At 42.4% G+C, this 25,798-nt stretch overlaps 1 protein-coding gene across 1 annotated transcript in view; it reads left to right on the forward strand.

Moving 5' to 3' along the window:
- LOC110502510 (wings apart-like protein homolog) overlaps positions 1 to 24,176 on the forward strand; it is a 37,953-nt gene extending 13,777 nt beyond the window's left edge. The window contains exons 6-20 of the mRNA XM_021580578.3: positions 3,296 to 3,391; positions 9,707 to 9,871; positions 11,332 to 11,468; positions 11,666 to 11,777; positions 12,014 to 12,247; positions 12,347 to 12,458; positions 18,689 to 18,786; positions 18,950 to 19,026; positions 19,274 to 19,446; positions 19,704 to 19,819; positions 20,156 to 20,410; positions 20,532 to 20,745; positions 20,851 to 20,939; positions 21,900 to 21,995; positions 22,116 to 24,176. Coding sequence (XP_021436253.3) covers positions 3,296 to 3,391; positions 9,707 to 9,871; positions 11,332 to 11,468; positions 11,666 to 11,777; positions 12,014 to 12,247; positions 12,347 to 12,458; positions 18,689 to 18,786; positions 18,950 to 19,026; positions 19,274 to 19,446; positions 19,704 to 19,819; positions 20,156 to 20,410; positions 20,532 to 20,745; positions 20,851 to 20,939; positions 21,900 to 21,995; positions 22,116 to 22,181 — 2,040 coding nt within the window. The 3' untranslated portion in view covers positions 22,182 to 24,176. The remainder of the gene's footprint in view (positions 1 to 3,295; positions 3,392 to 9,706; positions 9,872 to 11,331; positions 11,469 to 11,665; positions 11,778 to 12,013; positions 12,248 to 12,346; positions 12,459 to 18,688; positions 18,787 to 18,949; positions 19,027 to 19,273; positions 19,447 to 19,703; positions 19,820 to 20,155; positions 20,411 to 20,531; positions 20,746 to 20,850; positions 20,940 to 21,899; positions 21,996 to 22,115) is intronic.
- Positions 24,177 to 25,798: the final 1,622 nt, after the last annotated feature.

Below are 25,798 nucleotides of genomic sequence, written 5' to 3' on the forward strand. Positions count from 1 at the left end.
TTCAACTGTACATGATGAGACTATGGATCAGAGCGCAATAATTTTATTTGGCAGACAAGCACCGATAATCATGTCACCATTATACAAATTACGACTTTTATACATAATTATATTTCTGGGAAATGAGCACCAAGTTCATTGCTGTGCACTTTCACCATCCTGTTAAGTTCAACATCCATTTATTTCATATGTAGCCTAAATAATAAACTGTGCATGCTTTTCCATGTCCTAGTGGACCACACAACATAGCATTGTGTGACTGTAGTTTACTTCGACATTAAGGTTGTTCTAGGGCCGGGTCGATACCAGTATCGCAATATTTTTACCATGGAAAAATGAAGCTCACCAAACTATTTGGTTCTTTAAAAACCTGCTGTATGTAAAATATTGTGCTATAGCTTGGAAAATAAATAAATACATGTGAATCTGAATGACAACAGATGTTTGTTTCAAACATTAGGGCTGTTTTCCCAAAAAGTTAAATCTGCTTCATGTTTTGTTTCCTTGCCACGATACTAGTATCGCAATACTGGTATTGTCCCGACCCTATGTTATTTTACCAACAATTGCGCAAAAAAGCATTTTCAATGTTATTTGTCACATTATCTATTTAACAGACTAAATATTATCCAACCCTGTGTAGTGTGTTTTGTTTTGTCGACATTTGGGAAGTTTACAGATATTTGCTGTTTCCTTCAGGCCTGTCATGAGTTTCTGACATGTACTTAACTCACATTGTTGGATAGAAGCATGGTTTATGGGTTATATAATCATAACATCCTCTCAATATAGGCCATTTCCTATTCAGGACATGCTCTGGACTACTTCAAAAAATGTATGGTTTTTCATTAGAATGCAATGTTAGAACATACTGAAAGGTCTACCTAGGAAATTAAGATACTTTTATGTCTAAATTATCTCTGATTTTTGTATTCCTTCCATCACCATTCACCACTCTATCAGATCTAATGTTTTGATAATGACGAAGTGAGCTTCCTCAGACCTGGATAGGCTAGAACGGCATCCCCACCTGCGCCCTCAGAGCATGCGCAGACCAGCTGGTCGGTGTGTTTACGGACATATTCAATCAATCCCTATACCAGTCTGCTGTTCCCACATGCTTCAAGAGGGCCACCATTGTTCCTGTTCCAAAGAAAGCTAAGGTAACTGAGCTAAACGACTACCGCCCCGTAGCACTCACTTCCGTCATCATGAAGTGCTTTGAGAGACTAGTCAAGGACCATATCACCTCCACCCTACCTGACACCCTAGACCCACTCCAATTTGCTTACCGCCCAAATAGGTCCACAGACGATGCAATCTCAACCACACTGCCCTAACCCATCTGGACAAGAGGAATACCTATGTGAGAATGCTGTTCATCGACTACAGCTCGGCGTTCAACACCATAGTACCCTCCAAGCTCGTCATCAAGCTCGAGACCCTGGGTCTCGACCCCGCCCTGTGCAACTGGGTACTGGACTTCCTGACGGGCCGCCCCCAGGTGGTGAGGGTAGGCAACAACATCTCCACCCCGCTGATCCTCAACACTGGGGCCCCACAAGGGTGCGTTCTGAGCCCTCTCCTGTACTCCCTGTTCACCCACGACTGCGTGGCCACGCACGCCTCCAACTCAATCATCAAGTTTGCGGACGACACAACAGTGGTAGGCTTGATTACCAACAACGACGAGACGGCCTACAGGGAGGAGGTGAGGGCCCTCGGAGTGTGGTGTCAGGAAAATAACCTCACACTCAACGTCAACAAAACTAAGGAGATGATTGTGGACTTCAGGAAACAGCAGAGGGAACACCCCCCTATCCACATCGATGGAACAGTAGTGGAGAGGGTAGCAAGTTTTAAGTTCCTCGGCATACACATCACAGACAAACTGAATTGGTCCACTCACACAGACAGCATCGTGAAGAAGGCGCAGCAGCGCCTCTTCAACCTCAGGAGGCTGAAGAAATTCGGTTTGTCACCAAAAGCACTCACAAACTTCTACAGATGCACAATCGAGAGCATCCTGGCGGGCTGTATCACCGCCTGATACGGCAACTGCTCCGCCCACAACCGTAAGGCTCTCCAGAGGGTAGTGAGGTCTGCACAACGCATCACCGGGGGCAAACTACCTGCCCTCCAAGACACCTACACCACCCGATGTTACAGGAAGGCCATAAAGATCATCAAGGACATCAACCACCCGAGCCACTGCCTGTTCACCCCGCTATCATCCAGAAGGCGAGGTCAGTACAGGTGCATCAAAGCTGGGACCGAGAGACTGAAAAACAGCTTCTATCTCAAGGCCATCAGACTGTTAAACAGCCACCACTAACATTGAGTGGCTGCTGCCAACACACTGACACTGACACTAACACTGACTCAACTCCAGCCACTTTAATAATGGGAATTGATGGGAAATGATGTAAATATATCACTAGCCACTTTAAACAATGCTACCTTATATAATGTTACTTACCCTACATTATTCATCTCATATGCATACGTATATACTGTAATCTATATCATCGACTGCATCCTTATGTAATACATGTATCACTAGCCACTTTAACTATGCCACTTTGTTTACATACTCATCTCAAATGTATATACTGTACTCGATACCATCTACTGTATCCTGCCTATGCTGCTCTGTACCATCACTCATTCATATATCCTTATGTACATATTCTTTATCCCCTTACACTGTGTATAAGACAGTAGTTTTGGAATGGTTAGTTAGATTACTTGTTGGTTATTACTGCATTGTCGGAACTAGAAGCACAAGCATTTCGCTACACTCGCATTAACATCTGCTAACCATGTGTATGTGACAAATACAATTTGATTTGATTTTAGAATGATAAGATAGGATGAACATACATGTCTCAGAGTGGAAATGTAGGGGATGTATGTATTTATTTTGGAAGCCGTCTAGTTTCTGGTAAATGTTTAAATAAGTGTCCTAGGTCTAGTTGACCATTTTTGTCCTGGAGTCTGATTCTGAAAGCAACTTGTTGATGAAACGAGCCATGCAGGGTCATAAGTGTAGACGTTATGAAGTTGCGTTCAGCAGTCTCCACCATTCCGCTCGTATGGTGATTATGATGCTAATAATAACAACACGTCAGATGTGTGTCTTGCTCACTGTTCCCAAAACTGAGGACACAGGTCAAGTATGTCTTTGGTTTTAGGCCTTCATGTTGAATTATATCCACTGCTACTGAAACCTCTGTCATCATTCCTACTGCTACTGTACTTACCCTGGATCTGTGGTTGTTTTTGTTGTGTGCAGTCCCCTGCTAAAGCTGTGTACAATGCCCGCCACTGGAACCAGCCCGAGCCTGAAGAGATGCCCATGCCACCCCTGGCCCGCGCGCACACTGCTCCGGTGAGTACTACTCTAGGACACTAGCAAGGCACACACATTCTCTCTCTCTCTCCCTCTCTCTATTGAATTTGCTATCTCTAGCACGAAGATAACCATGTGTTGTCTAACAATGTGTTGTCCTAGAATAATGCATTGACCTAGGGCTGCGCGATATTGGAAGGTAATTACATTTTTACTTGCAATTTTAGATCAAAACAGCTTGAGTAAGCTGAAATAGAATGGTCATTCAAATTGTGTGGTTGGACAAGTGTGCACTTGGAATGCTGTTTTTGTTTGGCATTACAACAAATAAAAAAACTAATGGAGGAGAAGGTTGTAACCATAGAGATCCTATATGAGAGATCACAATGTCTCACAACGGATGTAGTTCCGCATGGAGAAAGTTGCATTCTGTGCATGATTCTCTGTATGGTTGTGCTCTGTATTTACAAATCAGTAATCACGTAGGTAAGGAGCCGGCAAAACCGACTTTGACAATGGATTATGTTATTGCAATGTCGCAGTGCTATTTCATGGTGTAATCTTGAAATGATCAAGCAGATAGTTATTTATTGAACCTTTATTTAACTAGGCAAGTCAGTTAAGTTAAGTCAGTTATTTTACAATGACTGACTACCTCGGCCAAACCCTAACCCAGACGACGCAGGGTCAATTGTGCACCGCCCTATGGAACTCCAATCACATCGAACCAGGGTCTGTTGTGACGCCTCAAGCGCTGAAATGCAGTGCCTTAGACCACTGTGCCACTCGGGACACACAGCCTCACATTAGTTGACTAAGTCCAAAACCGGTTTGTTTTCAATAAACAACGAACAATGGTAGCCTTCCTGTTCACTCATTCATATATGGATATTACAGTCAAGAAATAATAATATTTTAAACAGAGGTTATTTTCTATGTATAACATTCAGTTACTAGCAATTAAGCAGGCAACTAGTCCAAACCTGGTAGCTAGATGGCTAGCAGAACAAAACAGTCAAATTGCAATGATTATAGGTCAACATGTAGGCTAGGCTTATGCCAGACAAGTAGATAACTAGTCCACTTCCTGATAACCTCGTAGCCCCAGCTCAGCGAATGGCAGGCTATGGAACCATCATCGACACTGGGTAAGGATATATTTGTGTGGCTACCAAGCCATCTTATTAATTGAAAACGAGGGTAGTCTTTGCTTGCTAACTTTACATGACTAACATCTGCATTCATCCATGCGTGCTGGCAAGATAGCCAATGCAATGGCAAGGCAGGACTAGCTAGCTACTGCACCCACTGGCAGGCAGCTTATGGTCATTCGGTGTTCCAACAAGATGGCTGAAAAATAACGACAATAACTGGAACTTGGCTAGCTAGCTAACTAGCTAGGTAGTTGAGGGCTACAGATGGGCTAGCTAACATTAACTAGCTAACGTTACTGTTTTTGAGTAATGGATGCTGCAAAGTGCCAGTGGCTGAAGATTGGGTAAGTTCAAATATGGTGAGATAGATGGAACCGATTTTAGCTATCCAACATTGTAATTAGAGCTAGCTGGCTGGCTATGTGTTTGTTTATTTATTATTTAAAAAATGTATGCATATAAATACATGTCCCTGGCTAGCATACAGGTCAGCCGCAATGTAGCTAGCTAGCATTTCCTCCATGAACGAAGCAAACAAGCTATCTGGCTGACCTCCAGAAAAATGGACACTTGATAACAAGAGTAGTGTTGATGATTGTATATAAATGCTAGAAAACTGACTAGATTCATTATGCATTAGATAATCTAGCTAGTCCGGCGGTGGTCTGCATATGATTTCCTATGCTTTGACACGCGGAACCCGAAACTACCAGAACGGCTTTGTTAAAAAATATTCTGATTTGGTCTATTAAATTACTAGAGGGACTATGTCATAAACCTTAAAAGTTCAGGGATAAATCCCAACCAGTCTAATTGGAATGAATGGCAGTAGAGGCATAATCCAGTTTTTTTTTTCTTATGCAGGAAAATAATAGTAAGGCATGTGATATATCAAATTGTGTAATAGAATTGTCAACCTAAAATATGGTCATATAAATGTTCTGTATAAATAGCCTTTTTTAAATATATGTAAACTGACCATAAATGTCTAATTTTTTGATTTCTTGGAAAGTTGAGTGCTATTTGATGATACAATATCAGTACTTGTTGCATTTACAACTTGTTTTATGTCCTACCATCAACTGATTTCAGCCAGTGTATGGCATTGTTTGAATGGAATGTTGGCACATTGGCAGTTCATTTGAAACATTAATGGAATCATTCCTCTTAAACTGGCTGGCTAGCTAGCTAACAAACATATAGTGCAGATACTTTCTTAAAATGCATTATTTTACACGTCTCACAGCTTTGGAAAACCATGATTGACCAAAGGGATGACCTTTTGACTATCATAAGGTTCATGTCCATTCTAGTATTTTAATTCTATAGTTTTGACAGAGTAGGAAGCAAAGTGTTGGTCAGTGTTTCCAAGGGGAACCTAATTAGATTTAAATAGGTACATTCAGACAGATTCTTTAGAATATTCTTTGCCTTTTCCTTTCTAAGAACAAGTTGTTGCACAAACAATGCTGATATACTCCCACAGATACTGGCCTGAATATTAGAGCAAAAGTTTCTCAATGGATTTAGTGAGCCAGCTAGTTAGCCCCTAATACTAATCATTAGCTATCACAATTTTTGGCAACATCTGCAGCTTGCTAAAATCAACTAACTAGCGTTTTGCAGAATAAGCAAAGTGAAAAGCTGCGTCGTTCTTGGTTTGAAAAAATCTTGACTGCATGCTTATTTTTGCTCAATGTATGCGGAGTGAATCTTGAGCACGAGTGACTGCCTGCTTGAGTGACAGTGGGTGGGGCTTGGTGTGTGGGACTGGGAAGCAGAAAAAAGAGGAGCAATGAGTGGGAACTCGAGCAATAAAGTAAAACAAAACAAACGGGTGTTAGACAGCTAAGTGTCATTTCAAAATAGGCAGGGATCTTATAGTCCAGATCTTATATTTCTGAGTCTCTGTATCCAAGTGTGCAAATTCTTGCAGTATCTAGTGGGAATTTGGAAATGGACTCATTTCCTCATGCCCAAACCGGATTAGATACATACCGGTAGTTAAATGCCAAAAATATGATATTCACAATGTCACTAAGCAAGAAACTTGATTTTGACATGCGTTCAGTACCATTTTCTTGATTTTGCATATCCATGACTATGGTATTAGCTAGCTAGTCATCATAGGCTTCTTGATCATTGGTTAGAAAGATGGCTATGACAGTTAGGCTACCAGTGTGCATGCACAAACGAATGACGACACATTGTATCGAAATCAAGAAGGCATGCAGAACGGACAGCCTCTGGAACTGGACCTCCCCATCTAGCTAGCTAGTAGAGGGGTACAAAAACGGCAGTACACAGATAGCTCATACAATTATATTTTGTTTGTCAATGACAAACATGTTGCAAAGTAAATACCCGCTTCAACTATATCTCATTGCATGCTAGTGCATAAAATCTCTAGTTGGTTTTTTTTGGGCATAGGAAAGGGGACCCATCCAACATCAAGTTTGTGAAGAGGGGATACACATTTATGATGGCTAGTGACCAAGGATGAAAAACCCGGTGACCACTAGTTGTTCTCGTATACCCATATTTAGGTCAATGTTCTAGATTTTTCATCAGTACTGTGTAAATTACATGCCCATTCAATCTATTTTGGGGTATAATTATCTTCATTTTTTTATGATCAGCAGGTACTTCAGATAATTTTTTTAATGACTGGTTTTATGTAAGATGGGTTGCATTCTCCCATCTTCGTGTAAGAAGACATTTTATTTCACAAAGTATGTTCTATTTCAATATCTACTGGATTGCCATTTCTTATGTTAGCCCCACCTCACCCCAGAAATGCAAATCAGTTTACAGAGAATGTCTGTCTCTGTCTGTCTAACAGATTCATAGATTTCCCAGATATGTTAATATTTACAAGTCATATGCAATAGTGACATGTTACACCAGTGCAGTAAACTAGTGGACTCTTATCAATACTGTTAAAATCAATTTGATCTGTGGGTATACGATGACACTTTGTAGTGGTCGTATGGTTGATTTCTCCCTAACCATTTTTATCTACCCACGCTGTTTACTGTTTGTTGTGTTCTGGTAGGCCCCTGAAAACTGTCCACTACGAGCCAAATGTCTGAGAGATTGTGGACAAAAAATGCTGTGTATTGAGACATATTGTTGTATGCATTTCTTTATGTGATGGCTAGATGTATAGCTAATGGAGATGACACATCTAGCTAGCTACTTTACAGTTTACGACATGCTCGCTCATGGCTATGTGAATTTATGTGTACTGACTATTATTAACTGCAGATAATAAAAGGTCTTTGCATTGCATGAGAGCTGTGTCTGTGCCGGCGTTTTAGCTTCCCATTGGACAGTCCGTCCTGGTTGTAATTAGAGGTCGACCGATTAATCGGAATGGGCGATTTAATTAGGGCCGATTTCAAGTTTTCAAAACAATCGGAAATTGGTATTTTTGGACGCCGATTTGCCGATTTAAAAAATATATATATATATATATATATTTTTTAAAAATTTTTATACCTTTATTTAACTAGGCAAGTCAGTTAAGAACACATTCTTATTTTCAATGACGGCCTGGGAACGGTGGGTTAACTGCCTCGTTCAGGGGCAGAACGACTGATTTTCACCTTGTCAGCTCGGGGGATTCAATCTTGCAACCTTAGTTAACTAGTCCAACGCAATAACGACCTGCCTTTCTCTCGTTGCACTCCACAAGGAGACTGCCTGTTACGCGAATGCAGTAAGCCAAGGTAAGTTGCTAGCTAGCATTAAACTTATCTTATAAAAAACAATCAATCATAATCACTAGTTAACTACACATGGTTGATGATCTTACTAGATATTATTGAACGTGTCCTAATCTGACTGAGCATACAAGTATCTGACTGAGCGGTGGTAGGCAGAAGCAGGCGCGTAAACATTCATTCAAGCAGCACTTTCGTGCGTTTTGCCAGCAGGTCTTCGTTGTGCGTCAGGCATTGCGCTGTTTATGACTTTAAGCCTATCAACTCCCGAGATGAGGCTGGTGTAACCGAAGTGAAATGGCTAGCTAGTTAGCACGCGCTAATAGCGTTTCAAACGTTACTCGCTCTGAGCCTTCTAGTAGTTGTTCCCCTTGCTCTACATGGGTAACGCTGCTTCGATGGTGACTGTTGTCGTTGTGTTGCTGGTTCGAGCCCCCTGAGGAGCGAGGGGAGGGACGGAAGCTATACTGTTACACTGGCAGTACTAAAGTGCATATAAGAACATCCAATAGTCAAAGGTTAATGAAATACAAATTGTTTTGAGGGAAATAGTCCTATAATTCCTATAATAACTACAACCTAAAACTTCTTACCTGGGAATATTGAAGACTCATGTTAAAAGGAACCACCAGCTTTCATATGTTCTGAGCAAGGAACTGAAACGTTAGCTTTCTTACATAGCACATATTGCACTTTTACTTTCTTCTCTAACACTTTGTTTTTGCATTATTTAAACCAAATTGAACGTTTCATTATCTACTTGAGGCTAAATTGATTTTATTGATGTATTATATGAAGTTAAAATAAGTGTTCATTCAGTATTGTTGTAATTGTCATTATTACAAATAAATAAATAAAAATCGGCCAATCAATAGGTATCAGCTTTTTTGGTCCTCCAATAATCGGTAACGGTATCAGCGTTGAACAATCATAATTGGTCGACCTCTAGTTGTAATGTTGACATGACACCAGAGATGGTCTAACTTCTTTGACAACGCTGGTCCTGCCATGCATGCAAAGCTAGCTAGAACCTCTTTGATAACTGGTATAACTTGCTAGCTAACTTAGCTCATCAAACAGTATTTTCTTTGCTATTTCTACACAATGGCACTTTATTAGAATCTCATTTTGAAGTCCCAAATTCCCACGAGATACTGCGAGAATTTGCGTGCTCATGTGTATAAAATCTTGTCACGGATTAGGAGCCACTCCCTTCAAAATATCACAGCCTCTTGTGATATGGATATTGCACATGTCAATATCGCAATGTTTATTAAAGTTGGAATAATCGTGCAGCCCTACATTAACCCAAAAGCAGCCTCACCTAAATTACATTTCAGAGGAGGAAATCTAAATCAATATTAACCATATTCTGTTTAGTCAAGACCTGACAACAATTCAGATAAGGGCAACTGGAATGAAAGTTGTTTGTCTTTTTAACTTTTTCAAATGTTTTCTGCTTTTTGACTCTCCAGGCCAGCGTATTGAGCGGAAGCAGCAAGGACACCAACTCCCACAAGGATGACGGTCTGTTCAAAGCTCCTCCCCCACCGCCCAAAGTCATCAAGTCTGTGACCATCCCCACTCAGCCTTACCAGGACATCGTCACGGCCCTCAAATGCAGAAAAGAACACAAGGAGGTGAGCCAGCCATGCTGGGGGATACTTCACGCCCTCAAGACAGTCAACATTATCTTTTCACTGTAAACATCCCCCAAACACTCATCTGCTATTTTCACAACTTGTTTGCATGCTGTTAGAGATTTATTAGTCTCATTATTCATTTCAGACACAGTTTAGCCTGTTAATGTCCATTTGGAGCGCAGTGTAAAGCTTGTCTTTGTTCATTTAAAACACAGCATGGGCTGGTCATGGCCTGAGGAGCATCTTGTTTTATTAAAGCACCACTGCCCCTACAAAGAAACTTCTCGTTTAAAAAATGGCCTATGTGGCATCGTTATGAGTGTACGACAAAGTGTAAATAGGATAACTTTGGTCATGAAGTCAATCTCGTCCTAAACAGAGATTTGCGAAATGATAGGAAAAAAATGTTATGTCACGAAATGAAGGGTACTGTAACAGTTTTCCTTGGGTTGGGTTTATTTCAATCCTGACCACAGCTGGAATCACCTAAGTATTCATCAAGAGGCTGCATTTCTTAATAACCAAGCCGAATCGGGAAGTTCAGCCCCCCTTTAAGGCCTAGCTATAGCTAGCAGATCTGCCTTCTGGTTCTTGACCAGACGGTTAGCTGCACATCCCCCTTGCCAATTGGGACTGAAGCTTAGCTATCTCGTTGGGCAGTTCCTTGGCCACACACACAATCGCGTGCCTAGGTCCAATCACTCGCCAGTAAACACAGACATGGTCTAATCTCTAGGAAGCAAACACACACAGCTGATCAGACACTTCCACTCCCAGCGGTGTTCTTGATGAGGGGGTATTATCCCAGTCAGCTAATAGAACTGATGGAGTGGAGCTGCTTTGCATGCTGGGTGACTTTTCTTTCCTTCTCTGGACACACATGAATACACAGAGAAACATTTTGGAACTTGCATTTGATAATATTCCTTCTATTTTAAATATCGTTTTTTTTTCTGGATCAAAACGAGTCTTAGGTGGTTGGACGTGGCAGAAGGCATGAGGGGGGCGTCGCCGACCAAACATTGTAGAGGCCCTCCTGTTGGCCCAATGACAAAATATAGCCGTTTTTAAGCTAATTTCCTGCAATTCTACGCATTTTGCCATAACTTATGCTGTCCTTATAACAAAATCAATGGGAGCCCATGCCATGGCAAAAATCCTGCCGAATGCATCCTTTTTAAATTTGAGATTCTTATTGACTAAACTTTTATTTTGGGGATTTTTACAGTTCTCAAATAGGATGTTTTTTCAAAATATATAGATCAATTATCTTTTCTTCATACTTTATATCTAAACAGTTTTCCATCCCTGAAATGTAAAAGAAAAAAAAAAAGGATTTTACTGTTTGGACATAGGCAGCCCGAAAAAAATAAATAGGCGGTTATTGTTGCTCTATGCTCGGTACCATTTGCTTGTGTAAATGTCACTCATCATGTCATTATTGCTCCCCCTTGCAGCTGTACACGGTTGTGCATAATGTGAAGCACTTCAACGATGTGGTAGAGTTTGGTGAGAACCAGGAGTTTACTGACGACTTTGAGTACCTGGAGACTGGCCTGAAGAGCAGCCAGCCACTCAACACACGGTGCCTTAGGTAAGACAAATCCACTCAAAATTGTCCACGTTGGGGAAGGATCTTACCTGATTTAACATCTGTTCAATACATTTCCAAGTCTAGAAGACATGAGCAGATTTAGTATTAGTTATACTTGTCCACTTAATCTTCTATGTACTCTTCTCCTCCTCCTGAACTTCTTTAAACAACCAACCCCTCTCTTGCTCTCTGTGTAGTATAATCAGTCTAGCTGCAAGGTGTGCAATGCCCAGTTTCCGGATGCACCTACGGGCCAGAGGGAAGGTGGCTCAGGTCTTCAAGATGTTGAATGATGCCCCGCAGCATCCGGTAGGAATCTGTTCTAATCTACAACCGCAATTGACCCAAAATAAAGGGCTTCAGTAGGGTTACAATTAACCTCACTCTGCTTATTTGTGGTGGTAGCATGCCCTACTATTTGTCTTGTAGATACTTAAAAGTTCGCTATTTGAATATATAAGGGAACGATTCAAGGACTTCCCCTGCCACCAGTTGCTTCTGAACTCATTGTTGCCCCTACCCGCTCTCCCTTCACTCGTCTCCAGAACCTTGCCCTGTGTACGGCCTCTCTAATGTACATCCTAAGCAGAGACCGGTTGAACATGGACCTGGACCGGGCCAGTCTGGAGTTGATGATCAGACTGTTGGAGCTCGAGCATGATCACTCGGGCCACCACCAGGACCAACTGACTGCCAAGGAGATAACCAAGGTCAAGGAGAAGATTCGCAAGTTGTGTGAGACGGTCCACAACAAGCACCTGGACCTGGAGAACATCACGGTATGCAGGGACAATCAGAATAATGATTATGTTTAATATTTATATTGATGATGATTGTGGGTTGGAGTTCTACAGCACTTTATTTTGTTTATTTTGCAGTCGTGTCACTTGGCCATGGAGACCCTGTTGTCGCTGACCTCAAAGAGAGCCGGCGACTGGTTCAAAGAGGAGCTGCGCTTACTGGGAGGCTTGGACCACATTGTAGACAAAGGTGGGTGTTTGTGTGTGTGCATGTTCTGTTGAACTGTCGGAGCAGCTTTCTGCGCCAGAAGCATACTTTTTTTTTGTTGTCCTAGTTCCTTTATTTGACAGTTGCATCTTCTCAAGTTCAACTCACTTTGTTAGGCTATATTCATTGGCATATACACTACTGTTCAAAAGTTTAGGGTCACTTAGAAATGTCCTTGTTTTGAAAGAAAATCATTTTTTTTGTCCATTAAAATAACATAAAATTTATCAGAAATACAATGTAAACATTGTTAATGTTGTAAATGACTATTGTAGCTGGAAACGGTAGATTACTTTTATAAATGTATGAAATATCTACATAGGCGTACAGAGGCCCATTATCAGCAACCATCATGCCTGTGATGGTGCCAATGGCATGTTGTGTTAGCTAATCCAAGTTTATAATTTTAAAAAGCAGCCAAGAAGTGCTCAGCATATGTGGGAACTCCTTCAAGACTGTTGGAAAAGCATTCCAGGTGAAGCTGTTTGAGAGAATGCCAAGAGTGGAAAAGGGTGGCTATTTGAAGAATCTCAAATATATTTTGATTTGTATAACACTTTTTTTTGTCTACTACATGATTCCATGTGTGTTATTTCATAGTTTTGATGTCTTCACTATTATTCTACAATGTAGAAAATAGTAAAACTAAAGAAAAATCCTTGTAGAAGTAGGTGTGTATATGTACAGTTGAAGTCGGAAGTTTACATACACTTGGGTTGGAGTCATTAAAACTTGTTTTTCAACCACTCCGCAAATGTCTTGTTAACAAACTATAGAGTTGGGAAGTCAGTTAGGACATCTACTTTGTACATGACAAAAGTAATTTTTCCAACAATTGTTTACAGACAATTCCAGTGGGTCAGAAGTTTACATACATTAAGTTGACTGTGCCTTTAAACAGTTTGGAAAATTATGTCATGGCTTTAGAAGCTTCTGATAGGCTAATTGACATAATTTGAGTCAATTGGAGGTGTACCTGTGGATGTATTTCAAGGTCTACCTTCCAACTCTGCGCCTCTTTGCTTGACATCATGGGAAAATCAAAAGAAATCAGCCAAGACCTCAGATTTTTTTTAATCACCTCCAGTTGTCTGGTTCATCCATGGGATCAATTTCCAAACGCCTGAAGGTACCACGTTCGTCTGTACAAACAATAGTATGCAAGTATAAACACCATGGGACCACTTAGCTGTCATACTGCTCAGGAAGGAGACGCGTTCTGTCTCCTGGAGATGAACGTACTTTGGTGTGAAAAGTGCAAATCAATCCCAGAACAACAGCAAAGAACCTTGTGAAGATGCTGGAGGAAACAGGTACAAAAGTATCTAAATCCACTGTAAAACAAGTTTGTACTTTTTGTAGAAATGTCCTCTGGTCTGATGAAACAAAAATAGAACTGCTTGGCCAAATGACCATCGTTATGTTTTGGGGGAAAACGGGGAGGCTTGCAAGCCGAAGAACACCATCCCAACTGTGAAGCATGGGGGTGGCAGCATCATGTTGTGGGGGTGCTTTGCTGCAGGAGGGACTGGTGCACTTCACAAAATAGATGGCATCATGGGGAATGAAAATTATGTGGATATATTGAAGCAACATCTCAAGACATCAGTCAGGAAGTTAAAGCTTGGTCGCAAATGGGTCTTCCAAATGGACAATGACCCCAAGCATACTTCCAAAGTTGTGGCAAGTTGGCTTAAGGACAACAAAGTCAAGGTATTGGAGTGGCCATCACAAAGCCCTTACCTCAATCCTATAGAGAATGTGTGGGCTGAACTGGAAAAACATGTGCGAGCAAGGAGGCCTACAAACCTGACTCAGTTACACCAGATCTGTCAGGAGGGATGGGCCATAATTCACCTAACTTTTTGTGGAAGGCTACTTGAAACATTTTACCCAAGTTAAACAATTTAAAGGCAATGCTACCAAATACTAATTGAGTGAATATAAACTTCTGACCCACTGGGAATGTGTTTAAAGAAATGAAAGCTGAAATAAATCACTCTCTCTACTATTATTCTGACATACATACAGTTGAAGTCAGACTCCAGAGACGGGCACATCGTGCACCACTCCCTAGCATTCTTCTCGCCAATGTCCAGTCTCTTGACAACAAGGTTGATGAAATCCGAGCAAGGGTAGCATTCCAGAGGGACATCAGAGACTGTAACGTTCTTTGCTTCACGGAAACATGGCTCACTGGAGAGACGCTATCGGAATCGGTGCAGCCAGCTGGTTTCTCCACGCATCGTGCCGACAGAAACAAACATCTTTCTGGTAAGAAGAGGGGCAGGGGGGGTATGCTTCATGGTTAACGTGACGTGGTGTGGCCACAACAACATACAGGAACTCAAGTCCTTCTGTTCACCTGATTTAGAATTCCTCACAATCAAATGTCGACCGCATTATCTACCAAGGGAATTCTCTTCGATTATAATCACAGCCGTATATATTCCCCCCCAAGCAGACACATCGATGGCTCTGAACAAACTTTATTTGACTCTTTGCAAACTGGAATCCATACATCCGGAGGCTGCATTCATTGTAGCTGGGGATTTTAACAAGGCTAATCTGAAAACAAGACTCCCTAAATTTTATTAGCATATCGATTGCGCAACCAGGGCTGGAAAAACCTTGGATCATTGCTATTCTAACTTCCGCGACGCATATAAGGCCCTGCCCCGCTCTCCTTTCGGAAAAGCTGACCACGACTGAGGTCTGTTCAACGCTGGTCCGACGAGTCTGATTCCACACTCCAAGACTGCTTCCATCACGTGGACTGGGATAGGTTTCGTATTGCATCAGACAACAACATTGACGAATACGCTGATTCGGTGAGCGAGTTCATTAGAACGTGTGCTGAAGATGTCGTTCCCGTAGCAACGATCAAAACATTCCCAAACCAGAAACCGTGGATTGATGGCAGCATTCGCGTGAAACTAAAAGCGCGAACCACTGCTTTTAATCAGAGCAAGGTGACCGGAAACATGACCGAATACAAACAGTGTAACTATTCCCTCCGCAAGGCAATCAAACAAGCTAAGCGTCAGTATAGAGACAAAGTAGAATCTCAAATCAACGGCTCAGACACAAGAGGTATGTGGCAGGGTCTACAGTCAATCACGGATTACAAAAAGAAAACCAGCCCCGTCACAGACCAGGATGTCTTTCTCCCAGGCAGACTAAATCACTTTTTTGCCCGCTTTGAGGACAATGCAGTGCCACTGACACGGCCCGCAACTAAAACATGCGGACTCTCCTTCACTGCAGCCGACGTGAGGAAAACATTTAAACGTGTCAACCCTCGCAAGGCTGCAGGCCCAGACGGCATCCCCAGCCGCGCCCTCAGAGCATGCCCAGACCAGCTGGCTGGTGTGTTTACGGACATATTCAATCAATCCCTATCCCAGTCTGTTGTTCCCACATGCTTCAAGAGGGCCACCATTGTTCCTGTTCCCAAGAAAGCTAAGGTAACTGAGCTAAACGACTACCGCCCCGTAGCACTCACTTCCGTCATCATGAAGTGCTTTGAGAGACTAGTCAAGGACCATATCACCTCCACCCTACCTGACACCCTAGACCCACTCCAATTTGCTTACCGCCCAAATAGGTCCACAGATGATGCAATCTCAACCACACTGCACACTGCCCTAACCCATCTGGACAAGAGGAATACCTATGTGAGAATGCTGTTCATCGACTACAGCTCGGCATTTAACACCATAGTGCCCTCCAAGCTCGTCATCAAGCTCGAGACCCTGGGTCTCGACCCCGCCCTGTGCAACTGGGTACTGGACTTCCTGACGGGCCGCCCCCAGGTGGTGAGGGTAGGCAACAACATCTCCACCCCGCTGATCCTCAACACAAGGGTGCGTTCTGAGCCCTCTCCTGTACTCCCTGTTCACCCACGACTGCGTGGCCACGCACGCCTCCAACTCAATCATCAAGTTTGCGGACGACACAACAGTGGTAGGCTTGATTACCAACAACGACGAGACGGCCTTCAGGGAGGAGGTGAGGGCCCTCGGAGTGTGGTGTCAGGAAAATAACCTCACACTCAACGTCAACAAAACTAAGGAGATGATTGTGGACTTCAGGAAACAGCAGAGGGAACACCCCCCTATCCACATTGATGGAACAGTAGTGGAGAGGGTAGTAAGTTTTAAGTTCCTCGGCATACACATCACAGACAAACTGAATTGGTCCACCCACACAGACAGCATCGTGAAGAAGGCGCAGCAGCGCCTCTTCAACCTCAGGAGGCTGAAGAAATTCGGCTTGTCACCAAAAGCACTCACAAACTTCTACAGATGCACAATCGAGAGCATCCTGTCGGGCTGTATCACCGCCTGGTACGGCAACTGCTCCGCCCACAACCGTAAGGCTCTCCAGAGGGTAGTGAGGTCTGCACAACGCATCACCGGGGGCAAACTACCGGCCCTCCAGGACACCTACACCACCCGATGTCACAGGAAGGCCATAAAGATCATCAAGGACAACAACCACCCGAGCCACTGCCTGTTCACCCCGCTTTCATCCAGAAGGCGAGGTCAGTACAGGTGCATCAAAGCTGGGACCGAGAGACTGAAAAACAGCTTCTATCTCAAGGCCATCAGACTGTTAAACAGCCACTAACATTGAGTGGCTGCTGCCAACACACTGACTCAACTCCAGCCACTTTAATAATGGGAATTGATGGGAAATGATATAAAATATATCACTAGCCACTTTAAACAATGCTACCTAATATAATGTGTACATACCCTACATTATTCATCTCATATGTATACGTATATACTGTACTCTATATCATCTACTGCATCTTTATGTAATACATGTATCACTAGCCACTTTAATTATGCCACTTTGTTTACATACTCATCTATATATATATATATATATATATATATATATATATATATATATATATATACTGCACTCAATACCATCTACTGTATCTTGCCTATGCCGCTCTGTACCATCACTCATTCATATATCTTTATGTACATATTCTTTATCCCCTTACACTTGTGTCTATAAGGTAGTAGTTTTGGAATTGTTAGCTAGATTACTTGTTGGTTATTACTGCATTGTCGGAACTAGAAGCACAAGCATTTTGCTACACTCGCATTAACATCTGCTAACCATGTGTATGTGACAAGTAAAATTTGATTTGATTTGAAGTCGGAAGTTTACATACACCTTAGCCAAATACATATCAACTCAGTTTCACAATTTCTGACATTTAATCCTAGTAAAAACCACTTTATTTTAATGTGAAATATCAGAATAATAGTAATGAGTGATTTTATTTAGGCTTTTATTACTTTCATCACATTCCCAGTGGGTCAGAATTTTACATCATGCTTCATGATTGGATGGTGTTCTTCGGCTTGCAAGACTCTCCCTTTTTCCCCCAAACACAACGATGGTCATTTGGCCAAGCAGTTCTATTTTTGTTTCATCAGACCAGAGGACATTTCTCCAAATGTGCAATTGCAAACCGTAGTCTGGCATTTTTATGGCCGTTTTGGAACAGTGGCTTCTTCCTTGCTGAGCAGCCTTTCAGGTTATGTCAATGTAGGACTTGTTTTACTGAGGATATAGGTACTTTTGTACCCATTTCCTCCAACATCTTCACAAGGTCCTTTGCTGTTGTTCTGGGATTGATTTGCACTTTTCGCACCAAATTACGTTCATCTCCAGGAGACAGACCGCGTCTCCTTCCTGAGCGGTATGACGGCTGTGTGGTGCCATGGTGTTTATACTTGCGTACTATTGTTTGTACAGATGAACGTGGTATCTTCGGGCGTTTGGAAATTTCTCCCAAGGATGAACCAGACTTGTGAAGGTCTACATTTATTTTCTGAGGTCTTGGCTGATTTCATTTGATTTTCCGATGATGTCAAGCATAGGCACTGAGTTTGAAGGTAGGCCTAGAAATACATCCACAGGTACACTTCCAATTGACTCAAATTAGGTCAATTAGCCTATCAGAAGCTTCTGAAGCCATGACATTATTTTCTGGAATTTTCCAAGCTGTTTAAAGGCACAGTCAACTTCTGACCCACCGGAATTGTGATGCAGTGAATTATAAGTGAAATAATCTGACTCCATTAATAATGACTCAAACCTAAGTGTATGTAAACTTCCGACTTCAACTGTATGTATGTTCATTCATTCAGTCATTCATTCATTGTGTGTGTCTCCTGCAGTAAAAGAATGTGTCCAGAACCTGAGCCAAGAGGATGACAAGGAGAAGCTGGTGTCGTCGCTATGGGGGGCAGAGAGGTGTCTAAGAGTACTAGAGAGTGTAAGTACAACATCAAGGAGTGTTAGTAGGCTCAGATGTTTTAAATCCATTCATTGAGTACAAAATGGGAAAGTAAATGAACTGCACTCTCAGCCTCATCTAACCACTTTTTATTTGACCATTTTAAAAGGCATTTCTATGTCTTCCTGTCCTTCCATTGCAGGTGACTGTCCAGAACCCAGAGAACCAGGGCTACCTGATCGCCTACAAGGACTCTCAGCTCATAATGTCCTCTGCCAGGTGAGAGCGACTGGAACACATGCTCATCTTTTGGTGACTGAGCCCTGATCTTTCACTCCACCTCTTCTCGCTCTGCCCAGTCCCCACCTCTAGTATACTAGTATAGAGACCAGTCCCTGTAAAGGACCCTGTGTTAAATCTCTGTGCCCTCAGTTTTTCTGGGACCCTAAGGCTTTGACACCCTTAGGTGGCCAAGGAAGTCCCATTTAATTTGTATGATCTAATCTCATTTCTCTCTCTCACTCAGAGGTTTGCGGTACTGTGTGGACATGATCCAGCGCTACAGCCGGGAGGTGAACAGCTCTTTGTGTTCGTCAGGCACGGCGCTGCCCCACTCCAGCTTTAGCAACGTGGGCAAGGCCGTGGAGGACTGCATGAGGGCTGTCATAGGGGTTCAGCTCAACCTCACCCACGACAATGGTAATATCACTGCATCAGCACGACTTCTACATTCGGCAACACTGTAGCTAGCGCATTGCGGTCCCTAGCTAGTGCCTTGTGCTCTCTGCTCTCCGTTGTCCCACGAACCTCATCACAGCTGTGCTTAGAGTCCCCATAACACACACCTTCTTGGTGTGTTCGGGCTGTAGTACTTAAGCCTGACTGGTCTCAGGCCACAGCTGACTACTGCAGGGTGGAGGGAGTGTGGTAACTATGGACTGTACTGTGGTTTTTAGAGTGGGGAAGCACTAAGACTGGAGAGCAGGACCAGCTCATCATCACAGCACTCAACTGCGTCCTACGGGTCCCACGCTACATACCTCAGGAACAACGCTTTGACATCCGAGTCCTGGTGAGCGTGTGTGTGTGAGAGGCCTTTATGTAAATGATTACACAAATCCAATTACCTGTACGATCTCTGAAAAATGTGGGTCCTTTGTACCCACTTTATTTGAAGTGCCCACAGGTTGAGGAGACCTTGAACGCTGACAATAGCTTGAATGCCGAAATATTTTGTCAGTCCTCTAATCTTAATGAATGACTAAGTAGTTAGTAAAACCGAAGCTTCAATGTAGTAATTTCAGGGTTGTTTGTACTCACAATGTTTTGTTATGGATCTTATTGAAGTGTATGTCCTTGAGTGCTTTTTTTTAACAGCATCTCTCGTCCGGTGTGTGTGCTGGTACAGGGCTTGGGGCTGCTGATTAACCTGGTGGAGTACAGTGCAAAGAACCGCCACAGTCTGGTGGACATGGAGTTCAACACAACCAGCCCTGAATGCAGCCAGGGAGAGGCAGGAGGAGATGAGACCCAGACCCCTGAACCAGTCCCAGCCTCTACAGAGATCGAGAACGGGGCAGAGCCACCTACAGCAGCCCCTTCAGAGGGTGCTGAGGAGAAGACCAAGGACTCTTCCTCGGGTGCCCTGGCTGCTCTGGTGCAGGTAAGAGTTTTGTTATAACTACATCACGACTTCAGAATAACTTACAGAGAAATGAGGCCAAATAACACAGGAAATTGAGTTACTCTTGTGATTTTGTGTCTGTCTTTTCCTCCGTCCACAGTTCTTCCTGGAGCGGGAGCGAGCGGCCATATTGGCCGAGGCGCAGACTGATGACCTCATCAGTGAGGCGCCAAAACCCCAGGACCAGAGCGGGGAGTGGCAGGAGACGTCAGGCGAGATCCAGTGGGTCGCCACGGAAACGAACGACAGTGAAAATGACAAGGAGAAGGACACAAAGAAAGAGGAGGAAGAGGAAGAGCTGGACCTCAACAAAGGTAAAGATGTGTGTCTCTGTGTGTAAAATCCTATTTTTGCAACAGCAATTTTCAATGCTATCATTGCTCCATGTTGAGTGTTGTTCTCGCTCTGTGGTGTTGTAGCTCTACAGCATGCTGGGAAGCACATGGAGGACAGCATCGTGGCCTCCTACACAGCTCTGCTCCTGGGCTGTCTGTGTCAGGGCAGTCAGGTAAGCTTCTGGCAAATTAGCTATAACCCTGTTCCTCGATCCTGCCATTGGGGGTGCAGGCTTTTGTTCCATCTCAGCACCCACACACCTGATTCAATGAATCAATTAAGGGCTTGATTTCTGAGCATGCAGGATTGAAGTATAGGCTTCTGCAAACCAGTGCCATTCTTCTGTCTTGATCACAGATCTCTTAGTGTGCTTCACACTTGTGCGTGAAGTTGAAGCTTGTCAAATCAAATGTATTGGTCACATACGTCCACGTGTTTAGCAGATGTTATTGCGGGTGTAGCGAAAGGCTATTACAATATTAGTTACAAAATAAATAAAGTATACATATTAACAAATAAGTGAAAAGGTAAGGCAGCTGCAGTGCGGTACTTTGTTCATGGTGAATTAAAGAGGACATGATCGTGGTCTAAGACGCTGCTTCCATATACCGCTGCAGCATATGTTCGGATCCGGACCACTTATTTCAGCAACTCTCTCTTTCCTCTTTACCTCTGTCCTGTCCAATGAACAAGTACAAGAGGAGTGGGACTTTAGAAGGAAACATTACAAAATAAAAGTGAACCTGATCACTGATGCATAATGCTGTATCAGAATTCACTTGTGTTAATAGTTAGCTATTAAACAGAACACAATGAAACAATACATTCACATTAAAACAACCTGTTTTTGGAATTTAAGAAAAAAACCTAGTTTGAAGCTTAAGTGTCTCGTTGAAGCCTATTGCTAAATTGAAATCTGTGGGAAAAGCTAGTATCCTACTCCCCTAAACATCTCATTGTGACACTGATATTCTGGTCCACCTACATCGGTGCAGAGTTGACCAAGAGCTCTCCGGACTCAAAAACCAAACTTGTTATTGCTCAGGTTTTGTAGCTGGCTGCACATATATTTTAGGCGAGAGGAAAATGTTGCAGATTGACCCTTGATGTGTATTTGCTCATCTCTCCTCAGGTTAATGTGATTCATGTGCGGGGAAACCTACCCAAGGGAGATTTCTCCATCATGACGGAAATGCTGAAGAAGTTCTTGAATTTCATGAACCTCACTGTAAGTGGGGAATGTCTTTTTTGATAATGGCCTAGCGTCTCACATGACGTAAAACAATATATACCAGACACACAAACACAATACAAGCTAACTTGCTTTCCACCCTCTCTTTTTCAACAGTGTGCATTTGGAACCACAGGGCATAAATCCATCTCTCGTGTCATAGACTACCTGGAGCACTGTTAGCTAATCCTTCTTTGCACTCTCGACTGCACATAACGGTCCTGCTAGATCTGGCAACCCCAGCAGGAGGGGCTGTACAGAGAATCCACCAGAGGTCAACAGTGTTCCCCGGCAACGCTTCAACCTGCGTCCTCATTCTGAAGAGCAAGACACACAAACTCAGCACTTTCTGAACCAAAGCCACGTAAACATGTACCATTGATTTGAATCAATGCTGTTTTAAATCTTCACACCATCCAACTACTGGTAAGATTCCTAGTTGCAGAGGACAGCTTGAGACTTCTGGCATGTAGAGTGAGTTTTTGTATTTTTTATATATATATATATATATATTGAATCAAGGATGTAATCATTGATTAGCTTGAAAATAGCACTCATGGACACGTGTCAACAATGTCTGTTAAGTTGTGTGGAATGGTTGAATGCAAAAGATCAGTGTAGCCATTTACATGTTTGCCTCTGACGGTTGTAGAAAAGGGAAGGTCATTGTGGAAGACCCCTGTAGTTCTCTCTAAGCTAAGCTTCAGCTCTGAATATGTCCAGTATCTGTATAAGCTTACTGTCATGTCGAAATTCACCTCTGTTGAAATATGTTTTTCTTCAGTGCATCATGCTTGTTTAAGTTTTTAGAATGGCATGTCATTTAACAATCTAAATAGATTTAAAAGAGCTCAGCAGCTCTGGATGACTGTTAATGTTATTTAAATCTTTTGTTTTTAAATAATGGCACTTGGCATTGTTTTCCTTCCTGCCTTTCCCAATTTGACTTTACAGTAAAGAAATTGAGTTTTGTTTGTTTTTAAAATAGCAGTTCAGATGATTTTAATGATTGTGGTTTTCATGTATTTATTTTACCATTAATGATCCAGATCTGATGCTGCTTAATATGTTTCAAGTCTCTTTACCTTTTACATGTTCCACCGAACATGTCACTTGAAGTGGCTGGGTATAATAACTGCTGTATATACGGTTTTATTAGACTCGGAGAGTCCTTGGTAAACCGGCCTGACATTAATAATAACCAAACCTCAGCAAACTGGCATAATCCTCACTGAAAAGGATTGTTCTTTGCCTATTATATTGTAACATTTGTTCTGTGGGCATTGTATCTAACCACTTCAAGTAGTGCCTATCCGGAACGAACACCTAGCCCAGGGTTCACCTCTGGTCCTGGAGAGCTGCAGGGTCCATCCAGTCCTGCAATAACACACCTGATTAATATATATATAATAAAGATCAAATCTAATCAATTGTTACTGCAAGGCTGGATTGCAAGCCTATATACACAAGCATTTCGCTACACTCGCATTAACATCTGCTAACCATGTGTATGTGACAAATAAAATTGGATTTGACCTAGTACCCTGTGTTGGTGACCCCTGTCCTAGCCCCAACCCCCTAGGTACTTGTGGAGGTCTGAGAGGACTGGATGGTAAAATTCTACCTAGCCTAACAGAGGGAAAAGTGAAGTTGCTACCACATCTTTTTATGCATATCCTTTCGGCTCTACACAAGTGGTGGCAGTGGTTGGCTTTGTGTCTTATGTCTAGTTGGACCTGACCTTCCTACTCTGAGCGGTGAATCCCCTTAACATCCTTCCAGCTATACTATAACTAGTCCTTGTCCTCCAAGAAGATAGTGTTTGACTGACAGCTATACTGAGAGCCGTTTCATGTAATTTCCCTCTGATTTGTAGAGCTGCAGTTGAACAGACATGTTTCTTGCGAGTTGATTTGAAAATCTGGTCGTGGATGGAATTTCAGAATGTAAATAAAAACATCTGTAAATAGTGGTTAATGGATGTTAGAATGCTAGACTACTTTTCTGAAGCTGATATTTTTATTTTATACAACATTTCTCAGTTGTCATTTGAAGTAAAAACAAAAAATGTATAAAAAAAGACAACTGCAAGGCAAAAAATGTTTGTACTGGTTTTGAGGACATTCTTTGGCTACAGAATTGTAACTCAAATAAAAAGTTGCTACTTTCAGTATACTACTATCTTTCTCATGTATTTTTTGAGAAATACTTGTGTATGCATTCTGCCATTACCATACTGATGTGCTTAGCCTCAGGTGGCAGACACTTTAAAAAAAAAAAATGTAATAGAACTTGATATTGGTATTTGTGTGAAGAAGAGACCGTATGCATGACTGTATTCTATCTTGTTTATCCTTATTTTCTCACCCCTATGAGGCCATGCCTCTGTTTTTTTGGCAGTGTGCGTGTGTGATGCTTCTCTTCTCACTCGCCCTCTCTCTCTGTTTCTCTGTGTGTGTTCATTCACCCTGACAGACTCACAGAGCTGACTTCGACTGTACACAGACCGAGTGAGTTACACAATAGAAACAAGCGTTTTATACTTAGCAAAGCACCACATATTGACAGTTGGCTTTCTGCTTGACTGGCAGCTGTTTAATCGAGACATATGCTGGTATATGTTAATACCCCATTCTCTTAAACCAACAAAATGCTAAAGGAAGCCTTCTGGGAATTATTTTAATATCTGGTAACCTGACAGACAAATACACATGATTATGTCTGAACCTGACAAGACATGGCAACATAAGCTGTGAAAATGTAGCCATGCAGCACAACTACCTTGACTTAATGTACGAGGCCAATGTGAGATCATGGAGTGCAACGTCTCGATGGCGACAGTATGTCAATGGAAGGGATAGACAGGAGTTCCATGTGTTCTCTTTTTTTTTCATAGCTCATTATTGTGTTTGAATTCCAGGCAGGCAAGAGAGAGATCTATTCTCAATTCAAATGTAATCAATGTCAGAAGTGCTGGATACTTAAGTGTAGAAAACGTGGATGAATATGAATGGAGAGGTAGTATTACCAAAGATGGCAGATAAATTAAGATGTCTTACTCAGGCTGTTTACCATAGACACCAATGTGATTGCAGCGGGGTCTGGTCTGGTTAGTTCAGTGACCGTATATGAACCAGAAAAAAAGGAGCGAGTGAAATGTCTCGCTTCCTCTTCTGTCTCTGGTTTTACCCAGAGGCTAATTGGATTGATGTTAATTCCCTCAATGAGCATCGAGATCCTGCTGGGAGGATGGGGAGGGGGGGAGAAAGGAAAATCATCATCTCTCCTGTCTCTCCCAATCAGCCCATTATTCTCCGTTCATCTCTCTGAGGGGTTTTCAATTGGGCAGAATGGCCACCAGGTGGCGAGAGCACTAAAGCACTGACCATATGTGCCTCAATATACCGGTGAACAGGTAGAGAGAGACACGCTCTAGATTTGATCTTACACTGGAAGACTTGAGTTTCTCATTTGTGCCTTCAAAAAAACACGCAGCAGCCTCCTCATCAGTGGTGCTACCTGCCTTTTCTCTCACAGGCCGAAAACACCAAATGAAGAAGACAAAACACAGACGCAGAAGTACACACACACTCTAGGAACCAGGGGAAAATGTACACTTTCCCATGACCGTCATCAATGCACAAACACACACACTTGGGGGCTCTTTAATCTTGCACCTTAAATTATTGACTGGCACAGCAGAGTCAATAGCACATCTGTATTCCTGAGTGTGTATGACCTGCACTGTAATGGATGGCTTTCATGTCTTCAGACCAGCCCAGATGACTTATTTGAAGGCA

Source organism: Oncorhynchus mykiss, chromosome 23 (assembly GCF_057628025.1).
Source record: "Oncorhynchus mykiss isolate SJ-2025 chromosome 23, ASM5762802v1, whole genome shotgun sequence".
NCBI lineage: Eukaryota > Metazoa > Chordata > Actinopteri > Salmoniformes > Salmonidae > Oncorhynchus > Oncorhynchus mykiss.